This window comes from Kwoniella newhampshirensis, chromosome 4 (genome assembly GCF_039105145.1).
Source record: "Kwoniella newhampshirensis strain CBS 13917 chromosome 4, whole genome shotgun sequence".
In the NCBI taxonomy this organism is placed as follows: domain Eukaryota; kingdom Fungi; phylum Basidiomycota; class Tremellomycetes; order Tremellales; family Cryptococcaceae; genus Kwoniella; species Kwoniella newhampshirensis.
The window spans coordinates 1,300,050-1,320,777 of record NC_089958.1 but is presented as its reverse complement, the minus strand read 5'-3'; the positions used below and the strand labels follow the sequence as shown (position 1 = coordinate 1,320,777).

The window sequence follows — 20,728 nt, the reverse complement described above, 5'->3', positions numbered from 1 at the left end:
GCCTCAGCTTTGCAAGTCTCAAGCGCGCTTGCACTCGACCTACAATACATTCTCTCCGAGAAGCTACTGTACACTCGAAGAGCTGTGGAGAACGTACAAATACTCATCTCTTTGTCCTTCTATCCATTACGATAGTGGTGGTGCGCGTCTGCGAGTTTACCTCGACCAAGTTGGGCGTGCACAGCATCATGTTGACAGTGCTAAAGACTGTCGTGTGAGTGCATTGCCCTGCACCCAACAGACCAGAGCAAGCATGTTCGGACCGTCGTCGGCAATCGCAATCAGCAGATATTTGGCGGTCAGCTTCAAGATCAACAGCTCATATCCCAGAGGGTGGGATGATGAGTGAACGAGCCTTACTGTACGGTGCTACACTTTCGTGGTGGACTTCAGTAAACTCAGAGGATAGATGTTGTTGAACTGTATATTCAGGACGGAGCAGGAGAAGTCTAGACCACCTATGAAGAGCACAAGAGATTTCGAGTTGATCCTGAATGCCAAATGGAGAGCGATCACTCATGAGACAGAGGATCGACTTATCTGGGCGAAGCGAGGGATCAGTAGGAGAACAGGACAGGATCGGAGCTAAGTGGCCGTCTTGGCGTTGTAGGTAGGCATCGCGCAGAATCCTCCAAGGTCCTGAGAGGTAGATGAAACCTTCTCCGAGCTGTGCTCATGTACCGTCATGGTCTACCGAGTGATATCGTCGTCACCAGTCGAAGATGTCATACTGTATGTAACAAGCCATGCCCATACAAGCGAGACTCGCGCCACTTCCAGTGCAGCGCTCGATAAGCTTTTTGCCACTGTACGAGTACGAGTAATACCTCCACCAGAATTCGAGATGATCACTCGCTCGCTCCAGAAACATTTTCAGAGTCAGCAACAACAAAACAAAACGGGTTCTCGTCATCTCATCCCTACAGTACTCGTCCTCGTCGCGCACTTGCTGGACATCTTCCAGTTTCCAGTCGCCCCAAGCCAGATACCCGACCGATCTCGAGTTTACCGTCACATAACCCACTTCGACCCGTCTCACTCGTTGAGCGAACATCCGTCACTCCACATCGACATGTCTTCTCCTCCTCCCATCTCCGCGCCCGCGCCCGCGCTCGCGCCCACACCCACACCCACACGCGCATCCAGCTCCAACGCGAAGCTCAGTGCAAAAGGGAGACGGAAAGCTGGAGGACCGGGCAAGAAGGGTAAAGTGTTTGTGGAAGATAAGGTGGGTTATCTCGTTCTGCTTCTGAATCATGATCACTCGTGGTATGTCCTCGTGCGTCGACCTCGGCGGCCTCGAGCCGGCTCTTTCGAGGAGATCTTTGCGAAGCATTTTTGATTTTATTGTTTTACAGACGCTAATGTCATCGTATATCTGATTCCATCCTGTGTTCTTTTCTCTTCTCGACTTGCCATGCCAACGCTCTACCGTTCCGAACAATGGCCCAGCAGTCATCCCTTCTCTCGTTGATGTCCCAAATCACGAAATCAAAAGAGACCATCGTCCAATCCAAAGTCGCCAAGACCCGAGCGTCGCTGACAGACGCCGAGGCGGTCGAGACGAAGAAGGGCAAACATGCAGGACTGGGAAATGAGAAGAAGAGGGTGGAGAGGGAGAAAGCTATCGTGAGTGAGAATGAGACCTTTTGCGATTTGTTCTTATCTCTTCGTTCTTGTTCTGTATGGGTAATTATCTCCAAACTCGTGCTTTCTTCAATTGCCTTGCCTGGGTTCTCTCATCCTGCTCCTGATTCCCCGCCTCATTCTCATATTAGAATGATGAGGATCCGCATGACTGATCCATACCCCTTTCCCTTCCCCGCAGAACCAAGCAAAAGCCGCTTTACTCGAAAAAGCTCGAGAGAAGAGACGGAGAAAACAACAAGCTGCTTCGGGACAAGCCTTCGACAAAACCGATAAACCGGTCAAGAAACGAGTGGGTTTTGCTTGATCTCCCCTGGTCGTCGTCGTCATCGTCCCTCTGTTTGTTTGCTTTACATCGTCATGGAATATCAACCCAACACTCTTCGTCCATGTCGTCTGCGACACCTACGATCTATCGCCCTCTGTGCCTCTACGAAGACTTGTTCAGACACACTTCACCTGTATGTATGTATAATTACAATGCCACTATGCATGCTATGCTAGAATATCCTCATCCCATAAAGCCTTTCTGTATGCCGTCCGACGAAAAACCACTCGCGAAACTGTACACGAAACATTGTCCCTCCTGATATAATCCTACACTATCGTTGAAACAAGATGTCAGAGAAAGATCTTTTCACTCTAATAATTCACCGCCAATGATCGCATTAACCTCGCTCGTCACCGCCTCTTCCAGGTACTGGCCCATCTCTCGGTACCTCGCTGTACAACGGAGGCAGATCCACCACTTCTTCTTGCACTCGGCCCGCATCCGCGTGTCTCCTGAACGTCGGACCATCTTGCTGTTGCGGAGGCCGTCTTCTGCCGGTAGGACCGCCTGGACCATGAGTCGCACCTGGCGGTAGGGCAGGCAGAGAATCTGGATTGTCATGATTCACAACCCTCATTCCTCCGCCTCCGGGCCCTCCTGCACTTCCAGTATGGCTAGACTCTCGTTGAGTGAGTGAGTAAGATGGAGAACTCGTTCTTCCTGGTACTCCGTTATCCGGTAATCGTTTCAGTTCGTGATTCAGATCGGTAGCAGGAGTATTCCGCGAAGGACTGTCGACATATGGTGGAGATGTCGGCAGTGTAGATGGGGTTTGTATCTTGGTGGGTAGTGGTCCAGCAATACGTGGTCCACCTGCTCTTCCACTGTCGTCCACAGGAGATTCCAGAGGAGATGAAGCCGATCCTGAACCTTGAGTCCGACTAGATCGACCGGTATCCGCGCCCATACCTGCGAACCCTGCTGAACTCGCCGTACTGAGATCGCCTGTCCCGTCTCCGCCATAGAAAGAGTCACTTCCCTCGAAGAGAGAGGTCCGCCCGTCATGTGGTTGGAATGATCCGACAGGTCGATAAGGTTCGATCATATGTGAACCAGCGTTCTGAGAGGTCGAGATGCTTCTCCCGATGTCGTCAATCTCGTCGCCAGGTCCAAGGTCGACTCCTCCAAAATGCTTCCTCACCTCCTCTTCCTTCCTTCTCCTATTTCTCCGTCGTAACAGGAGTAGTAAGATCAGTCCCACAAGTGCAATCGCTGCCGCGACGCCCACGACGATTCCCGCAATTGCTCCGCCCGACACGCTCGAACCATGAGATCTCCGGGCGGATTCCGTCACGGGCAATGTGGGCGGAGAGAGACCGAAAGTTGTCACACCGGTAGGCCACGATCCAGTCGCTTGTGGAGCTTGATCGATACAGGAGGAATCATCCGATGCGTTGACAGAGTAGACCGCCGCACCTCCTCCCCTTCCATATCCGTTCTTTGAACTACGAGCAAGGCCCGTATCAGTATGAATCGAGTTTCGCCTCGGATAATCAATCGTACTCACTTCATAACAATCGTGAACCTTGACCCTGCGGTCATATTCAACTTCCAGTCACTCATGTATGGGACGTCGTTCTCCAATGTCACGTCGTAAGGATTGAAGCTCTGATCCAGCGGAATGACCGTGAAATTATACGGTCCATCTTCCCTGCCCCCAGTCCACGACATCTCGAATCCTCGCTGACATTGCGTCGCTACTCCAGAGACGGTGAATGTGAAGTCGAGGGAGGTAGAATTCGATGATGCGGAGGAGAGACAGGTGGTGTTACTTGAAGGTTGCACAGACTGAATCTCAGAAGAACCACCTGCAGTTCAGGTCAGCACTTTGTAGAGGGACAGCGTGGAGGGGAGAGATCGATCCTGGCTGGGATGGACATACCGGTTCCCATGCCGTTACCGTCCGACATGAAGACTACGTAGTTCTGCTCCGTGTTGAGCTGAAGTGAGATCTGTACAAACCCACAACAAGTGAGTCAAAAGGTCCATCTGTCTCTCTTCGCCTCTGCTTCTATGTCGACTCACGGGATATGACCCGAATCCATTCGAATATGCTGAATCTGGGATATTGTAAATGAACGGTTGACCATATATCGGCCTATGTAGAACAGGATGCAAGTTAACGACGGAGTCTTTGCCTGAGACCGGGGGAGCAGCAATGCTGCAGGAAGCGCGAAGCAGTTGTGGGAATTTCATCACGAGAGTACTCACACTACCCAAGCTTGAAAAGGAGTAACTCCAGCTGACCAAGTAAGATTGACCACCTGACAGGAAGATGTCGTGGCCGGCCATTCGAAAAAAAACTCAGCAGCACCCAGAGCTGATGGCATGGCAGAGATCATCGCGATCAATGCGAGGAGACGAGAGGGAAGGGCGGTCATCATCAGGATGGGGACAGCATATATGGGTACGATCTACTATCCTTGATGGCCTGCGAAAGTGAAGAGGGAGATCTGGCGGGAGGCGAGTCGAAGCGAGATTGAAGGCGTACGTTTTGAGGACTATTTCCTTTTGATTCTGGTCTTCCTGTTCTCGTTGATGGCGACGATAGATTATTCGCGTACAATGACGGAGTTCGATGCTGATGAAAGTACGTCCTTGGCCGGGACGAAAGCGGTGATTCAAATCAGACGAAATAAGATGGAAATTGCTCCCTTCCCGGACGATCCGATTTCCCGAGACAAGGTATTTCTCTCTCGACGGTGTATGCGTCTATGTAGGACTGAGTCGTCAACCGCGATATCTGAAGGCGTGTATTCGAGGTGTCATGAACAACAGGGGCAGATGACACCGGAATGAGATGAATTTTGTATTTTGTGGATGAGAGGTAAGAAATCGTGGTACAAGCTGTGCCAAGCTAATCATCGGCTCTCGTTCGGTCATATTCAGGCACAAAACACGCGATGAAGGAAAAAAAGACCTTCCCGATGCATCCATGGGGGGAGTCAAGGTAACAAGGACACCTTCTTCCGACATTGCCACCTACAATATGCTACACGAACTTTGATCATCGTGCATGCTTGCGTGCGTGTGTGTGTCAAGTAGAGGGACCCGGTTGAATAAGACGATATACTGCGGAAGATTGCATCCCTTCCTCGACATGTTTTTCCTTGACTACATGAACTGTCTCTCATTTATTCCTTTCTTTCGACCTATCACAGCTTAGGTACCTATGTGGAGCACATGATGAGCCACAGATCCAACCGGCGCACGCAACACTATTACTTACCCTCAATGTTTTACTGACCATCATAGCACCCCAGATCGCGAAGAGCCCAGAGATGGCATGAACATCGCCCCACCCTCCTCTCTTCCCCCACAGCGTGAAAACGCCCATGGGGATGTCGCCTTCTGAGCCGAGAGCATGCCATCCCATCTTGACCCATGAGGCCATCAGAGAGGTGAGGAATAAGGACGAAGGGATGGGTAGACCCTCGAAATACTTGGATTTTCCCGAAGCGTCCGAAGGGATAAGGGCCACTGTCGCGTTGAACCTTGCAAGTCTTGCGAGACCGGACGAGACGAACATGAGCAACGCGAGGAGGTCGAGGGGGGTTCGAAGCCCCAATGTGAAAGCCAGAGTGGCAGGTGCGACGCCGAAGGAAACGAGGTCGGCAAGTGAATCCATCTCTTGTCCAAGCATCGATCCACCACCCATCCATCGAGCGACTTTGCCGTCCAAGGCGTCGAAGCCGAAACCAAGAATAGGAAGGAGATGAGCAAAGTAGAGCGTTCGGAGGGCCTCGGCTGATGGAGGTCCAGGTAAGTTGGAAGAGAGAAGGAGGTAACGGGCGGATGAAAGGATGGAAAGGGTTCCGCAAACGCCGTTCATGATGGTGATGAGGTCGGCAAGGCGGAAAGAGCTGTTAGGAAAGAGTCAGGAGATGAGATTGGGAGATTGATGGTCAGCAATGGATCTCGTTTGATTCGTTCGTCCGGAAACAAAGCATGAAACCTCGAGACGGAAACTCACCGGACGAGGGAGAAATGACCGTCATCATGTTCGTACTGTCTCAACAACTTCTTCTTCTCCTCTGCGACCGACACACTCTTAGACTCTGATTCGTTGACGGACATGACGAGGGGTCGAAGATGAGGGGGTGAATTGATGATGAGTGAAGAGCGAAAGAAACGTTCTCCGAGGAAGGGGAATCAAGGATAGTTGATCATGACACGACACAACGAAAAGAGCAAGAGAGAGAGAGAAGGGGACAGTTGATTCCGAAGAAACCGCGAAACCCAGACGTCATTGAGCCTTAAGTGGGGGGGAGATATATTGCCCGTTTGACTGCCACATCTGCCATTTTGACTGCCTCTTTGCCACTTGGATCAAGAAAAGACAGACGCGCGAAAACAACACCCAGATCAACAACAACAACCACAACGACAACATAAATACATATCACAATTGCATTTCGCTTTGACGATCTATATCAATCTAGAGTCACTAGACCACGTTCACAACACGGCAAGAGAGAATAGTAGCCTCACCAGAGAGACATTCCCAAGCTCGACCGCCCCTCGCCTACCAATGAAGACATGTCGGCATATCTAGACGAACAAACACCTCATCTTCGTCAACTCCATTCTCAGCTATCTTTACCGGCCGAGGTACTTCAGGCGGACTTGGCTCGGATAGAAGCCGCCATCCGAGCAGTAATCACGTCGATAATAAGAGAGAGGGAAGCGCAGGTAGACGGACTCAAAGATGAGATAGCTCAGGTGAAGAGAGATGTGGCCAGTCTGGCTAGAGCGGTAGGGGAGAAAGGGAGAGATGTGGTTGCTGTTTCCGGGAGAGAGAGTTTTGAAAATGATGTGCGTTCAATCATACTGAGTCAAAGATACCGAATCTATCGCTGATATTATCCCAGACATTACCAAGACAGCTGGAAAGACTGACAAAGCAAGTCGAGGGATTGAAAGTTGTAAGTAGGGTTCAGTGTGGAAAGTTGAATGATACTTGATGACCGATCCTTCAGGTTTACGATGAGAGACTTCAACGTGTACAAAGTGAGTCAGGGATATTGACGGTCTGCAAGTGTATCAGGACCGATCTGATCCGTCTCCACAGATCAACAGGCGACTCTGGACAGATTGTCCGCACTTCTGGGATCCCCTTACCAGCCCTCAAAGCCTCTGCAACCCATCGCGTCTTCGTCGAAGCATGCAAACTCCTCTATGACTCAAACCGCCCCGTCCCATCCACATGGACATGGACACGAGGGGAAGAAACGAGGTTCTAGCCAGACACTCGCTCAGGCGATTGCTGGTGGGCAAGTACCGCCAACATGGTACGATGTCGGCGAGAGCGTGACGGCGGAGTTGGATGAGGCAGTCTCAAAGGCTCTGGAAGAAAGGGTAAGCTGAATTCTGCGTCCAGAAAAGAATGAAGCTGATCAGTATACAGGATACACGCCGTCGAAATCTTTGCCAAACACTTATCAACCTTGCATGGTTACATAACGAGCTTGCTCTTCCGCCGGTGCCCACGTCCGATCCTCATCATTTTCCTCTTGATCTCCTACCCAACCACGTCGAAGAGGAGACTCCGGGTGCTTACTGCAACTATGAACGTTTACTATCAAAGATCATTTCGTGCAATACTCTGCCACCGGGCGATATGGAAGAGTGGCCTGAAATCGAAGATCTGGACGGCCTGGAAAGTGTAGAGCCTGAAATAGGTTTGATAGAGTGGAGCGACCAGATCACGGACTTGTGGAATGGGAGGAAGGAAGAGCACGAAGCGAGAATACAGGAACTGTTCAATCTGGTGGAACCGCTGTGGAGCAGGTTGGAGGTAGATGCGGAAACGACAGAATTGTTCATTGAGATGAATAGAGGTAGTGGAGACGCAACAATCAAAGCGGTATGTGATTTTCATCACCCGTGTCAAGAGAACACGAAATGTAACTGACGATTCGATGCCAACAGTACGAAGCAGAGTACGAGCGGCTACTGGAAATCAGGCGATCAAGCTTATCGTCATTCATTGTAAACACGCGGAAAGAGATCGATGAGCTGCAGACTGAGCTCATGATGAGCGAGGACGAGCGGGCTGAATTTGGTGCATTCATCGATGGTTAGTTTTGATATTTGTGAATACAGGTGTTCTGGTCCTTGAGCTGACTGGAGCCGGCAACATCCATAGATGACTACACTGAGGAACTATTACATTTGCACGAGGCAGAAATTGAACGTCTACGCGATGAAGTCGAATCGAAAGTTGTACTCTTGCCGAAGGTACGGGAATGGCATGCGCTGGTCAACGATGAAGATGAATTGGAGAGAAATTCGCACGATCCGAACCGATTTTCGAGAAGAGGTGGTGCGATGTTAAGGGAAGAAAAACTCAGGAAGCGGGTGACGATCTTGAAACCGAAGGTGAGTGACGAGCGTGGTTGTCGACCTCGGTTCTAACGTTGACACTGGAACAGATCGAAACAGAACTTCTTTCGCTGCTACCCAAATGGGAGGAAGAGCAGGGACGACCGTTCATGGTCTCTGGGGAGAGAGTTGTGACCAAAATCCAAGATACGATCGAAGCGAAAGAGATGGCAAAAGAGGCGAAGAAGGTGTGTTCGGCAAAAAAGGCTGGTCTTCGTAAAAGAACAAAATTGACTTGGAGGTCCACAGAGAGCCAAACAGGGTCTTGCACCAGCAAAGCTACTCCCTCGAGCTACACCTGGTCCAAGCACGGCTCATCGTTCCGTGTCGACATCTGCTAAAGTTGGTGGCAAGAGAGAAGCTCCGACACCTACACCTTTGGCATCATATCAAACGAATAAGAGGCAGAGACTCGTACCTCCTTCGACGGGACAGAGTGTGGCGATTAGTACATTCGGAGGATCATCACTCAGACCGATAGGCGACAGAGGAGGAGGTAGTAAGATGACGATGATGACTGGGCGAAGCGTCAGTGCGGCTACTGCGAGAGGAGGCGGCGGAGCAGCGAGTCCGACACCGTTCCATGGATATGGAAGGACCATGTCCCATTCCCATTCCCATTCGAGTGGAAATGGAACGATATTCGGTTCGTCTGCGAGCAATGGTCATGTTGGATCAACGACGACGACGACAAGAATCCCAGCTTTGGGGACCACAACGGTAAATAAATTGGCTCTGGCGGACGGACGAAAACCGAGAAGACAGAGTTTCAAGCCTAGAAGTAGTGTATTGCCCAGCATGATGGGGTTGGGGATTGGTAATAATGGAGGTGGTGGAGCGTTGAGAGAATGGGGAGTAGTAGAGGAAGATGAGGATGTATTTTGAGCTAGATCATGACATGAATATGGGTCTCAAGGGATAGGCAACTTATACTAGGGAAGGCCAAATGCATGACCACAGAGTCTATTGTACAATATCAATATCAATGAATGACGAACTCGATCCGAGTACTCTATCATTCTACGTGAGATGATGAATCTTTACACAACCGAAATCATCTCCACTACAATCATAGTTCCGACCCGACACAACAGTTGATGCCCGCACCAAAGTGGGGAAGATCACGGCGCTCGGAGCTGGCTGGAGATCAGAACTCCGGTCTGCCCCTCTCCTGGTCTTCTCCAGCCTCGCTATCAACCACCACCACACCCACACCTTTGCTCTCCTCGTACCCTTGCCATCCTAGCATTGCGAAACCAACAAAGACCAGCGTGGCTCCGAGGAGTGACAACAGGGTGATGGCTTCCGAGGACGAAGGGACGAACAGCGATCCGATCAGGGCGAGAGGGATTGTCAATGATAGACCGATCGTGACGACTGTGGAAGGAGACATTGTGAGCTTTTGGGGGAAAAAAAACAAGAAAAGAAAAGAAAAGAAAAATCCCCTTGGCACGGAGCACATTGAACATATCGACTCACGCATCGGAGTGGTTTTGAGCATTGCTACAAAAAGTTGCAGAAATTATAAATCAGCACATATCACCCTTTGGAAGTTTCTGGGCGCGGAATAGGTGAGAAAAACGTCAACGTCAACTCACCCAGGACGTAAAGATAATCACTCGACAAGGTGATACAGAAATTGATCAAGCAGATCACCCATGCCTCTTTCGTCGGCGGTAGCTCAAATGTCTCCCAGCCGGTGTAATGAAGGATGGGGAAGATCGGGATGAGGAAGATGGTGTTGAACAGTCCTGCGAAGCTGCGGCGTATGGTCAGCTTCCTCTGCGCGTTGACAGACCAGCTGAACGGTATGCCGAGGACAACGTCTACAAGCCGAACTCATGGACATGGAAGGGGAGAAGGCTAGAAGGCGACCACGATTGTGAACATGTCACTCACCCTAACATCAATTGCATATCCGCTCTTTCCTCGTCCACCACCCGGACTTTCAGCAGGATCACGTATACTGCGTAGAACGCAGCAGAGAGCAGAGCGAGGATGTCGCCGAAGATGGGGTGAGTGGGGATTTCAGCGGTTCCCATCGGGTCGGAGGACGGGGACAGGGATGAGTCGGATTGAGTGACGAGGAGGACGCCCATGAAGCTGTTGGATGATGGGTGGGTCAACCCCTGTAGTGACACTGTTGTGAGGTAGAGAAGTTGAAAAGGGACAGAGGGGGTTGACGTGATCACGAGCCAGCGCCGTATGTTATTGTTGAAATTGAATAGGAAGAGGAAGAACAGAAAGGATGTGCGATGAAAGTGATATTATACAGTTAACTTACCTCGCCACAACCGCAAAGATCTTTGTCCTGGTCAGACTTTCCACTCCACATATCCTCCCTAAGGCCAGGGTGAAGAACCCGCTGGTGCTACTCAAGATGGTGACGCTCGCAACACTTGTCCAAGCCAGACTGGCATTCACCGTCCAATTGGCGATGAACCAAACGAGGGACCACCACGCTGCTATCTCTGCTGTTTCCCGAATGGTAAGTCTCGGAAGAAGAGTAATCACCTGAGGAGGATGACCATCCGAGTCTTCTCCACCTGTCGTCGATACCAGTTGACCGGCTGTAGTGGTCATGAGATCGTGGGTTGGATGTAAAGGAATGCGCGGGGATGGAGGTGGGATTGAGATTGAACGTGTTCGCGAGGTCGATCTTCGATCTGAGTCGCCGGAGAATCGGACGTGTGTACGTGTATGGGGTTGATGAGGGTCGGAGGAAGGTAAGGAGAGATAAGGTTGTCGGGAGTGTGACTGAGGATGAGGATGGGTGTGGGGATGAGATGACGATCGGATCTTGCGCCATATCGTCGGAAGAAGATATATCGTGAATGAAGCAGTGTTGAAATATGTTATTCTGGAACGAGAGAGGACACGACGTCAGCTCAGTCCTCAACTCGATTCGAAGTCTCGAGAGGTAGGTTACAGGGGTGGAATAGAGACGAGAGACCACACTCACAAGAACGGTTTGTTATAGCTGTCGTCGCCCGTCTCCAAGTTGGCAGTGATGAAATTCGAAGCTGTCCATAACTAATATATCACCAGACAAAGCATCAACATCCACTTCATACCCCACATCAATTGCTAACATTTCTCATTCCTCATGGCAGCTGGGATGAGACGTGCATGACAGCAGCAGCAGCAGCAGCAGGAGGAGGAGGAGGAGGAGGAGGAGGAGGAGGAGGAGGAAGAGGAGACACACTCACAATGACCACGCCGAGCAACAAGCTGACTCCTACCAGATATCTGGACAGGTTGTAGTCGCCCAGACTCGTTGATCGTCCTGACATTTTGGAGACGAGTGGAGTCGATTCCATCCGGTCCAGATTTATCTTGTCCTATCGTGTGTGATCCTAAAAGTCTTCCTTCACGTCGACGAAGATGGTGAACGAGCGGATCGAGCTGCGATATGATCAGGATAGCTGTAGACGGATGTCAAGCACAGGTATCACCAGGTGGTCACTTGCAGCAGATTCAGACAGAGTCGAAGAGGGAAGTGAGAGATTGTTGATCCAATGCAACTGAGATTACCCTCGATGATAAATTGGTTATCTCGCCCAATTTTCGTACTAGCACGCATGGGACAAACACACTCACTGGACCGGGGTCTCCGCAGAACATCATTCAGTATTTTGAATAAGCGCACAAGCGCATCCGTTGCGTGTCATGTCTGCGATTGGGCGATGCATATGTAGCTTAGTTCCTTTTGCGGGCAACCGGACGCGTCCTCGCTACATGACGTTGACAGCGGACAGACAGGTGAGCGAGGGCGTGATGCATCACTCCAAGATCTTATTGTACAAAACAGACGCATTATATCCCGCCACAATCGTCTCCTCACACTTGACTTTCCGTCGGATGAGCTTTCCTCTGAGATCATATGCGTCGGCCTTCTTTGCATGCAGTTGAAGTCGGGAGTGAGGCATGGGTGATTGCTGTGCGTGGATTTGAATCAGCTTCCCACAAACAGTTGCTTCAATGGTGACACCGTTGAGGGAGGAAAAGCCTTCCGACTCGAAGAACATCGTTGAAAGGGGAAGAATGGGGGAAGAGGTAAACAGTACTCACAGTTCCCGAGCTCAGCGCAGCCTCCGCAAAAGCGGGCTCAATGCTCAGAGCATCAATCGCTTTTAGCCCGATAGGAGGTAGGTGTTGAGGGATCGCAGTGCTTGACCGCTTTCCGTTACCAATCTGATAGTCGACTGATGCGTGAAGACACATCAGCATATACTCCAGAGTCCGGTAGCCTTTGGTGACGATCCCTAGGGATTTATTGCCTGTCGTCTGTACTAACCGTTAGCTCCCCAAGCCATCACATCCTTTCCGTAGATGCCGTCCTTGACACCCTTTTGGTCTGCGAGGGTGACAGTATCGAGTGTCGCGTACACGTGAGTATTGGTTGAAGGGGAGATGGACAGACTATGAATACCGATAGGGAGGAAGGTGTTAAGCTTTTCGGAATCTGTAAACAAAGAATCCGTCAATTCCTAAGTCGATCCACGGACGCAAAGCACGAACATTCTTGAAGACCGCTTATTCTATGGCGAGAAAGGTCCGATCAGCGCGGTTCAAAGGTAGAGCGACTGGGACCAGACTTACGTCTTTACTCTCACTGGCATACCGGTCGCCGATGTGTACATTCCGGTTCCCAAAGCTCCAGCAATTCCACTCCCACAACCGAGAAGCTCGATAAAGATGCCTCTCCTTCCCGGGAAGCTTCTCTTCACCGTGAAGAAAGTCGTATTACCTCCGGCTTGGACATCGGTGCATTCCACCTTGGTACCCGCCGGATACCCTCTGGCTAAGACCACCTCGACAGGGACAGGGACAATATCGACTGAAGCAGCGGAACCAAGACCAATTTGTCCGTTTTCATTCGCTCCGAAACCAAGCACATGTCCATCAGCCGTTCTGACGAACGACGTTCTATCCGAAGTAGCCACTTGTGTTATACGAAGTTTCGATAGGGATGGTATTTCAGTCAAGGTCGTTGCATATCGGATGTCTTTCTCTGGCGTGAACGGCTCCCCGAGAATGGTAGGGACTGATGTCGGTTGTTCGAGTTCCCGCTTGATGCCCAATTGTCGATGTGAATTGGCGCTCGGTGAAAGTGGTAAAGAGAAAGTCCGTCCTCTGTTAGTAACAGCGAGGAGATGAGATCGTCCAGCAGAAACACCGGCCCACTTCTCACCCCATCCCAAACCACCTTCAGCTTTAAGCTCAACAAAATCGACACCGGGATCGGTAGAGAAGAGGTAGGACCACCAAGATTGACTGGACTTGTCTTGACGATCGGCTTGAAGTGTTCTAGAGGGTGAGAAGACGTAGAGGCTTCCATGTTTACTCAATGCAAACAGCTTCGCTTGAGCTGGGGCGAGTTTCTTCAGGCCCTGTAGAGTCGTACAATAAGTGTATTAGCAACCTGGGACGAGAAGAAGACAGCATCTGCCTTTCCCTCACCTTCCCGCGCAATGTCTTCCCTACCTCGCCGGACCGATCGTATCCATTTCCCCAGATCCAGCAATCTCCACTGGCATCTACGCATGCTCCATAATTCTCCGCAAGTACTAGGTCCCTCAGAGGTGTCGATCCTAGCTGAGTAAGGGCCGCCGGTCTCCGCACATATCCTATATTCGTATCAGGCAACAATGTCAGATTTCGATTCGCACCCCAACCGTAAGGCGTGAATGGTGCGGCGGAAGAGGCAAGTGCTGTCTTTTGCTTCTTGATTGAAGTCGACAGGGAGTCCGGAGCGATCTCTTCGAGTAGGAGAGGTTTAGATAGGTAGGTATGGGTGGAATAGATTGTGAGCGATAGAGCAGAAGCGGTGAGGATGGGAATCGATCGGGAAGAAAATGCTCGAACGGTGGATGATGAAGCGAATGGCATCGTGCAGTGATTGCCGGGGTGGGCCAAGACAAATCAGCAACTGTTGAGTGGCGATGGAAGGGGTAGTTGATCGACGAGTACAAAGCCAGTCGAACGTTGCGGGTATGTGTTGCCGATTGAGACCAGCAGTGGCAGCAGAAGCCAAAGATCGATTGGCGAGTTGGTTGTTGCAATGGTGGGTGACTTTGTGGTGTGGTGCCCCGATCTTGCGAGGAAACATGGGATAAAATGGGATAAAATAGCTCCCGAGATATTTAACCCTCTATCCAACCATCGTTTGGCAATTCCATGCGGGTTGACGTTGTTGCTCGCACTCACTCACCATCCCCCGTTCTCAATCACTCATAGGCCATACATTCTACCCACCTAGACCACCAGATCTCGGCAACCTATAAGCTAGCCTTCTATCTCCTCTTCCTCCCCGCGTTACCTCCCTACCGCTATGTCTTTCGCTCGTTCCGCCATCGCTTCAACCCGAGCTGCTGTCTCTCGATCAGCCGGTCGACGGGCTTTCACTTCCTCCACTTCCAGGAGATCCGAATCGCTCTTCGTGGTGAGTGTTTGTGTGTATATCTCATCGTGTTCGTCGTCGACTGATGTACATCTGTATAGCACCGGGATACCGACTACAACAACCCTTCTGTGCGTTCTCCTTCCCCTCATCTGGCCGTCTTCGATTTGACAGCCCGAATCGGAATACAAGCTAATATTCATGACTCAAACTAGATCCCCTTCGAGTTCGACGCGGAGAACCTCAAACGAGCTCATGAGATCATCGCCCGATACCCGCCTCAGTATAAGAAGGCAGCCGTCATGCCCATCCTCGATCTTGGACAGAGACAGAACAAGGGGTGGACAAGCATTAGTGTGATGAATGCTGTCGCAAAGTTGTTGGAGATGCCCAAGATGAGAGTTTACGAGGTGAGTACGGGTCTGTGTGAAGCGAATGCACAGGACAACGTCCAAAGTAGCTCACCACACCAACCACTTTTCATCCCCACCGCAATAACGTTACCTAACCGCTGTCTCGTGTAAATTATGACACTGACCGACATGACTTCACTCAGGTCGCTACCTTCTACACAATGTACAATCGTGAACCCGTCGCCCCTAACTTCCTCCAACTCTGTACCACCACCCCCTGCCAACTCGGAGGATGTGGCTCTACCAAGATCCTGGAGACGATTGAGAGCCATCTCGGCATCCACGCTGGACAATCGACCAAGGATGGGAAGTTTACCTTGATCGAGGTGGAGTGTCTGGGTGCTTGTAGCAATGCTCCCAGTGAGTCACTCCATTACTTGAATCTTTGGAAGATTCAGATACAAAATCCTCAATTCGAGGCCATGACTGATATCAATCTTTCACCTTCTCGCAGTGATGCAAGTCGGAGATGATTACTATGAGGATTTGACCCCCGAATCTACCATTCAGATCCTCGATGCTTTGGCAAAGGGTGAAAAACCCAAGCCCGGCCCTCAGAGCGGTCGACAAACATCAGAAAACTCGGCAGGTCTGACAACACTTACAACAAAGGTGAGTTTGTGGTACTTTGTGTCGAAGGTCCCCGTATAGAAGCTGACAGCTGATCCGGTCTTTGTTCCCGCAGCCGTACGGACCGGGAGCGCACTGCCAACCCGAGTTCCAATAGATGATAGGATTCGATGCATCATACATAACCTTAGGCTTGTCACGGAAAGTCTGCGCGGTGTCCTCTCACATGTGAGGCAGCATGTTGTTATTAAGTGGGCGTGACAAGAGTCACCAGTACATCAGACGTTACACTTCCTCGTCTTCTCGCCGTTTGGGCAAGACAGTAGTCGTAGTGAATGTGAGGTGGGGGCAGGCGATTGAGTTCAGCAGTCTGCAGACCACGATTGTGGAGGGACACAGTGAATCCACTACCGGGAGGGTCAAGCAGCACCCAGCCTTCACTGCGAGAGACGAAAAGTGTCTACCTTGCATGGTGTAAAGATGCCCTGGAAAGTCCTAAGGCTCTGCATGCCATTTGGCGTATGTTATCGAAATCATGAGATGCATCCGAGGAGGACCTCAGCGCCACGTTGTGATTTACGGCGTACGCCGACCTAGTGTTGTCTTGCTACGCGACCTTTTCACTCGTTGATCTCCAGCTGTTGCGTTGCATTTGACATTCGACCATTTCTCTTGGTCAATCAATGGGACACACTCAACCCCTTTCCCTCGATAGGGACTAGCATCACGAAATATCCCTCCCCACTTTCTTCGATATAACGACGAAGCGCACATCGCCATGTCCCGACCATCTTCGTCGTTCCCTTCCTCCGCCCCTACTCCCGTCCCCTCCTCGCCTCCACCATCCGAATCCTACTTGTCGGAATTGGACGGTACAGCACCTAGTGTTCTTGAGACCTCGTTCAACGAATCGACGTGGGACGGAGGGAAGGCTGATCCTGCAGGACTGAATCTGGTCTCCTGGAAACTGGACGTCAATGCCAGAGCTGAGGATGGCGTCGACAAGCGTGGATTCAATGGTGAGACCTGAATTACAAGGTGCTCTGATACGAATATCGCGCCAGACTGATGCATCCTTTGCAGCTATATCGACTGTTCTCAATCATCCAACGAAGAAGGCGGACCCGCTGAGATCCACCCGTAAACCACTACCACCACTCTCACAACCACCTCCCGTCTTACCCAAACCACCACCGCCCACTCATTACGACGCCTACCTCAAGAACATCACGCCACTCTACGACTCATTCATCTCTTCTCAGGCATCATCTTCCTCTCCTTTTGGACCGTCATTGCAATCGCCGGCTTCATCAGAGTTTGACGGACGACCTACGTTTGGAGCTGCGCCTTCTGACTTACCGCCTCTTGATACCGTACCGTCGATCTTCTTCGATCCGGAATTTAACCTCTCTAATCCGTCTACATGGGCAGAACTAGTCGGATCTTCTTCATCCGATCCTGATCCGTCCGTCCAAGATGATCTTTCCACATACCTGGACACCCTTGAACGACATCTCATCCATGAGATAGGTCTACGTTCGACGTCTTTCTTCTCAGCTCTATCAAATCTGCAGGATCTTCACTCCGAATCGGCTTCTTGTCTCTCTCGAATATCAGATCTTCAATCGTCATTGAAAGAAGTGGGTCAAAAACAAGCTAGGAAAGGATTGGCGGTCATCGACGCTCAGGAGAAACTGAGAGTGTTAAAAATGACGGAGAAGGGAGCTAGAAGTGTGGGCGAATTGGACGAGATATTGAGAATGGCCAAGCGATTAGTGGAAGAAGGAGACTGGTCGGGCGGTTTGGGGTATCTGGAAGACGTAGTCAAGTGGTGGGAGAGATATGCCCTGCGCCCGACCTCCGACGGCGAAGACAGCCGGCCTACGGGAAATGGAGAATCTTCAAAATCGGGAGCTGGATCTTCAATACCTTCATTGCCATTATCAACCCTTCCCGCATTGTCCATCCTACCGACAACCCTCAGGGATCTCACGACAAGTATTGCTTCTCAATTGGAAACTGCACTGTCAGCATTCCTTCTATCTGCTCTGTCACAGCCTGGATCAGCAGAATTCGACAAAGATAGATTCCGAGATGCGTTGGAACCGATGTTGAACGGATTGGTGAGATGTGGGAAGACAGTTGGCGTCGAAGCTGCTTGGAGAGAAGTCGTGACCATAAGTATAAGAGATGGGTCAAGGAAAGTAAGTTACTGTCTTCCACTTTTGTTGGGACCGAAACCTAAGCTGACACTCGGACAAAGCACCTACCGGTGGCGCAATCAGATGAAGACGGCGACGGAGACGGTAGGCCACCTGAAGCCAGAGGGTAAGCCTCAGAGTGCCTATTATCAGAACGAACGTTGACGGTGATCCCTTATTCCCAGGGCCAACCTCGCGCAAGCACTGCAGGGAATGGACCACTCATCTTTCTTACTACTGTCAACACAGATGTACGGTACCTTGCTCGCACGAATACGACTGGCCCAGCAGATTGGTGAAGAGATCGAGCAGGTCCTCGCACGGGCCAGGTGAGCTCAAGGAATCATGCGATCTGTGGATGCTTAATACTGACATGTATATAGTATGTTATCACCATTTTCTATATCCAACTTCGTACCAGATCCAGCAGTTCCGGCAACCACAACTTCGGCCTCATCCCCTTCGCCAGATTTCTCCGATGTCATAACGTCAGGCTGCGAGCTCGCGCATACTCGCGCATCGAAAATTATTGCTGTCCGATCAGAGCAGCATGCAGCATTGCCGCTTATCGAGTTCGTTGAGATCTTCAAGGAAAATTGGGATTTCATTGTAGCGACCGAAGCGCTGGCAAAGAAGATGATAATCTCATTGAGGGGCGTGACATCGCAACAAGTACGTACATTGGATGCCTTGCAGCGCACAGCAGTAATGAAATTAATTCCAGGCTCGAGCTTTTCTTGTCTCCTACCACGCTATCAGACTCACAAAATCGGCAAAACTCGTCGAAGAGGAACAGTGGACGCAAGTGGACATTTCGTATTCAACACAGCACGTTGTCAACATGCTTGTCGAGTCTGCTGTCTCAGATCCCGTAGAATGCTCCATACCGCCGCCAACGGCCTCAGAGCTCACTGCCAATGGAAATGGAAACGGAGACCGAGATGCGGGTCCTCTGGCAAAAGTGTTGAGCGTAGAAGACAAGACGTACTTCGTGGTGAAAGCTACGGCGGAGTCATTGGTCCTACTCGGAGATTACCTGAAGATTGTGATCAATCTGGAGTTGGTGGTGACCGATGTCATGTCAAGGATAATCGAGTTCTTGAAAGTAAGCTGCTCGTCCCTGTCCCGCACCTTAAGCATGGTACAATAGCTGACCATACATCCTTAGTCTTTCAATTCGAGAACATGCCAGGTCGTTCTCGGTGCGGGAGCGATGAGATCCGCCGGCCTGAAAAACATCACTGCAAAGCATCTAGGTGAGCAGTCAAGGTGTTCAGCTTCGATTCTCAGCTGACAAATCACTTGCAGCTCTTGCGTCACAATCGCTCTCTGTGATTGTTGCCCTCATACCGTACATACGAGAATTTGTCAGACGGCATCTCAGTCCGAAACAAGCTGTCATGTTGACAGAATTCGACAAGCTGAAGAGGGTGAGCTAGTGGGCTCCCGAGTGGATCAGGCTGTAGCTGACGACTTGATACAGGATTATCAAGAGCACCAGAATGAGATCCATGCGAAGCTCGTGGCTATCATGTCGGATAGATTGGCAGTCCACTGCGGCTCGCTCAGAGTAAGCTATACCAATCAGATCTTGTACGACGATTCAGCTGACAACGTCTTAGGAAATTGATTGGGAAGCAACCCCTGAGAAAGACGGACCAAGGGCATATGCAGAGATGCTCGTCAAGGAGACCGCTACTTTACATAAAGTTTTGTCGAAATATCTTGCTGCATCAACTGTCGAGGTGAGTAGTATTTGCAACACTTCATTACGCCATCTGCTGACGACCAAACTCATCAGGGCGTCATGTCGGAGGTGATTGCTGCAATCGTCAGTCGACTGAGCGACGAGTACGGTAAAGTCGAGTTCAAGAGTGACGAAGCGAAGAAGAGGTGGGTCCGAAGTCTCATATCGATGGCTTGTTGCTGTACTTATGGTGTACGGACTTGTCCTCGTCTGATAGGATGTTACAAGATGTCGCACTGATATCTATCCGATTGCGACCCATATCCGAATCTGGGAAAAGTATCTCCACACTGGAGAATCTTGTCAAAGAAAAATCAACACCTCGAAAACCTATCGGACAGACAGTCAGTGGGTTATTGAGGAGGAAGGAGTCGACACAAAGTAAGACGGTGGCACCGGAGGAGTTACCGAAAGAGGGAGAGGGGGATGGAGATGAGGATGAAGATGAAGATGGAGCAGCATTGACGGGAGATGTGCCGACCATAAATGGAAAGGAGGAAGGTGTGAAAGAGGTACAGCAAACACCAGACGAAGCTACCCAGAACGGTGATAGCGGTACCAATACAAAATCTGAGATCGAGGCAGCGCAGGGCAATGCTGAGAAGGAGGATGTGAAGGAGAAAGCAGGAGAGGAGGTATCTGAAGAGAAACCAGATCTATCGGAGAAAGAGGGGCCCATTCCACCTGAGAAGGAGGCACCGATGTCTGCTCCAGGTTCGGACGCACGGGAGAAGCATGAAGAAGGAAAGATTGAAGAAAAGGAGGAGCAAGGACGAAAGAAAGGGGAAGAAACTCAAGGGGAAGAGGAAACGTCTGAGCCACCACCACCACCGACGAAGGAAGAGGACAGAGGGGATGTACAGATCCAACCAGATGCATAATACATCGTATTGTATCCTCACAAGATACTGTCAAACGCTATCGACAATCTACAGTGGGCGTGGTGGTATAGTATGGGTGAAGTTGAGCAGCAGCCTATTATGCTTGCATCTGACCAGATAGAATAAAAACAGAGCGAGTATGTGAGCAAGT

At 50.6% G+C, this 20,728-nt stretch overlaps 8 protein-coding genes across 8 annotated transcripts; 4 read left to right on the top strand and 4 right to left on the bottom strand.

Annotated features, from left to right (window-relative positions):
- Positions 1-1,072: 1,072 nt before the first annotated feature.
- IAR55_002462 (uncharacterized protein) lies at positions 1,073-1,954 on the top strand (the record flags this gene model as incomplete). Its single annotated transcript, XM_066945575.1, has 3 exons — positions 1,073-1,228; positions 1,456-1,629; positions 1,829-1,954. 3 exons carry the CDS (start codon positions 1,073-1,075, stop codon positions 1,952-1,954), a joined length of 456 nt encoding a protein of 151 aa, XP_066804264.1.
- A 361-nt stretch (positions 1,955-2,315) lies between these two features.
- IAR55_002461 (uncharacterized protein) lies at positions 2,316-4,362 on the bottom strand (the record flags this gene model as incomplete). The annotated part of the gene is made up of 5 exons (XM_066945574.1): positions 2,316-3,423; positions 3,486-3,786; positions 3,861-3,930; positions 4,004-4,076; positions 4,190-4,362. 5 exons carry the CDS (start codon positions 4,360-4,362, stop codon positions 2,316-2,318), a joined length of 1,725 nt encoding a protein of 574 aa, XP_066804263.1.
- A 771-nt stretch (positions 4,363-5,133) lies between these two features.
- IAR55_002460 (CDP-diacylglycerol-serine O-phosphatidyltransferase) lies at positions 5,134-6,055 on the bottom strand (the record flags this gene model as incomplete). The annotated part of the gene is made up of 3 exons (XM_066945573.1): positions 5,134-5,148; positions 5,208-5,841; positions 5,952-6,055. 3 exons carry the CDS (start codon positions 6,053-6,055, stop codon positions 5,134-5,136), a joined length of 753 nt encoding a protein of 250 aa, XP_066804262.1.
- A 462-nt stretch (positions 6,056-6,517) lies between these two features.
- On the top strand, positions 6,518-9,247 carry IAR55_002459 (uncharacterized protein; the record flags this gene model as incomplete). Its single annotated transcript, XM_066945572.1, has 9 exons — positions 6,518-6,793; positions 6,850-6,903; positions 6,958-6,988; positions 7,050-7,336; positions 7,386-7,844; positions 7,910-8,057; positions 8,127-8,359; positions 8,413-8,550; positions 8,612-9,247. 9 exons carry the CDS (start codon positions 6,518-6,520, stop codon positions 9,245-9,247), a joined length of 2,262 nt encoding a protein of 753 aa, XP_066804261.1.
- Positions 9,248-9,509: 262 nt separating this feature from the next.
- Positions 9,510-11,655, bottom strand: IAR55_002458 (uncharacterized protein; the record flags this gene model as incomplete). Its single annotated transcript, XM_066945571.1, has 7 exons — positions 9,510-9,739; positions 9,842-9,865; positions 9,961-10,121; positions 10,262-10,465; positions 10,647-11,222; positions 11,325-11,395; positions 11,572-11,655. The coding sequence occupies 7 exons, from the start codon at positions 11,653-11,655 to the stop codon at positions 9,510-9,512; spliced, it is 1,350 nt and encodes a 449-aa protein (XP_066804260.1).
- Positions 11,656-12,144: 489 nt separating this feature from the next.
- Positions 12,145-14,254, bottom strand: IAR55_002457 (uncharacterized protein; the record flags this gene model as incomplete). Its single annotated transcript, XM_066945570.1, has 6 exons — positions 12,145-12,300; positions 12,434-12,567; positions 12,660-12,827; positions 12,884-12,903; positions 12,965-13,755; positions 13,826-14,254. The coding sequence occupies 6 exons, from the start codon at positions 14,252-14,254 to the stop codon at positions 12,145-12,147; spliced, it is 1,698 nt and encodes a 565-aa protein (XP_066804259.1).
- Positions 14,255-14,696: 442 nt separating this feature from the next.
- On the top strand, positions 14,697-15,905 carry IAR55_002456 (uncharacterized protein; the record flags this gene model as incomplete). Its single annotated transcript, XM_066945569.1, has 6 exons — positions 14,697-14,807; positions 14,867-14,896; positions 14,981-15,175; positions 15,322-15,538; positions 15,633-15,790; positions 15,864-15,905. 6 exons carry the CDS (start codon positions 14,697-14,699, stop codon positions 15,903-15,905), a joined length of 753 nt encoding a protein of 250 aa, XP_066804258.1.
- Positions 15,906-16,526: 621 nt separating this feature from the next.
- Positions 16,527-20,577, top strand: IAR55_002455 (uncharacterized protein; the record flags this gene model as incomplete). The annotated part of the gene is made up of 12 exons (XM_066945568.1): positions 16,527-16,767; positions 16,832-17,952; positions 18,012-18,076; positions 18,135-18,278; positions 18,333-18,621; positions 18,674-19,054; positions 19,118-19,205; positions 19,258-19,379; positions 19,433-19,519; positions 19,572-19,694; positions 19,751-19,842; positions 19,914-20,577. 12 exons carry the CDS (start codon positions 16,527-16,529, stop codon positions 20,575-20,577), a joined length of 3,417 nt encoding a protein of 1,138 aa, XP_066804257.1.
- Between the last annotated feature and the right edge of the window lie 151 nt (positions 20,578-20,728).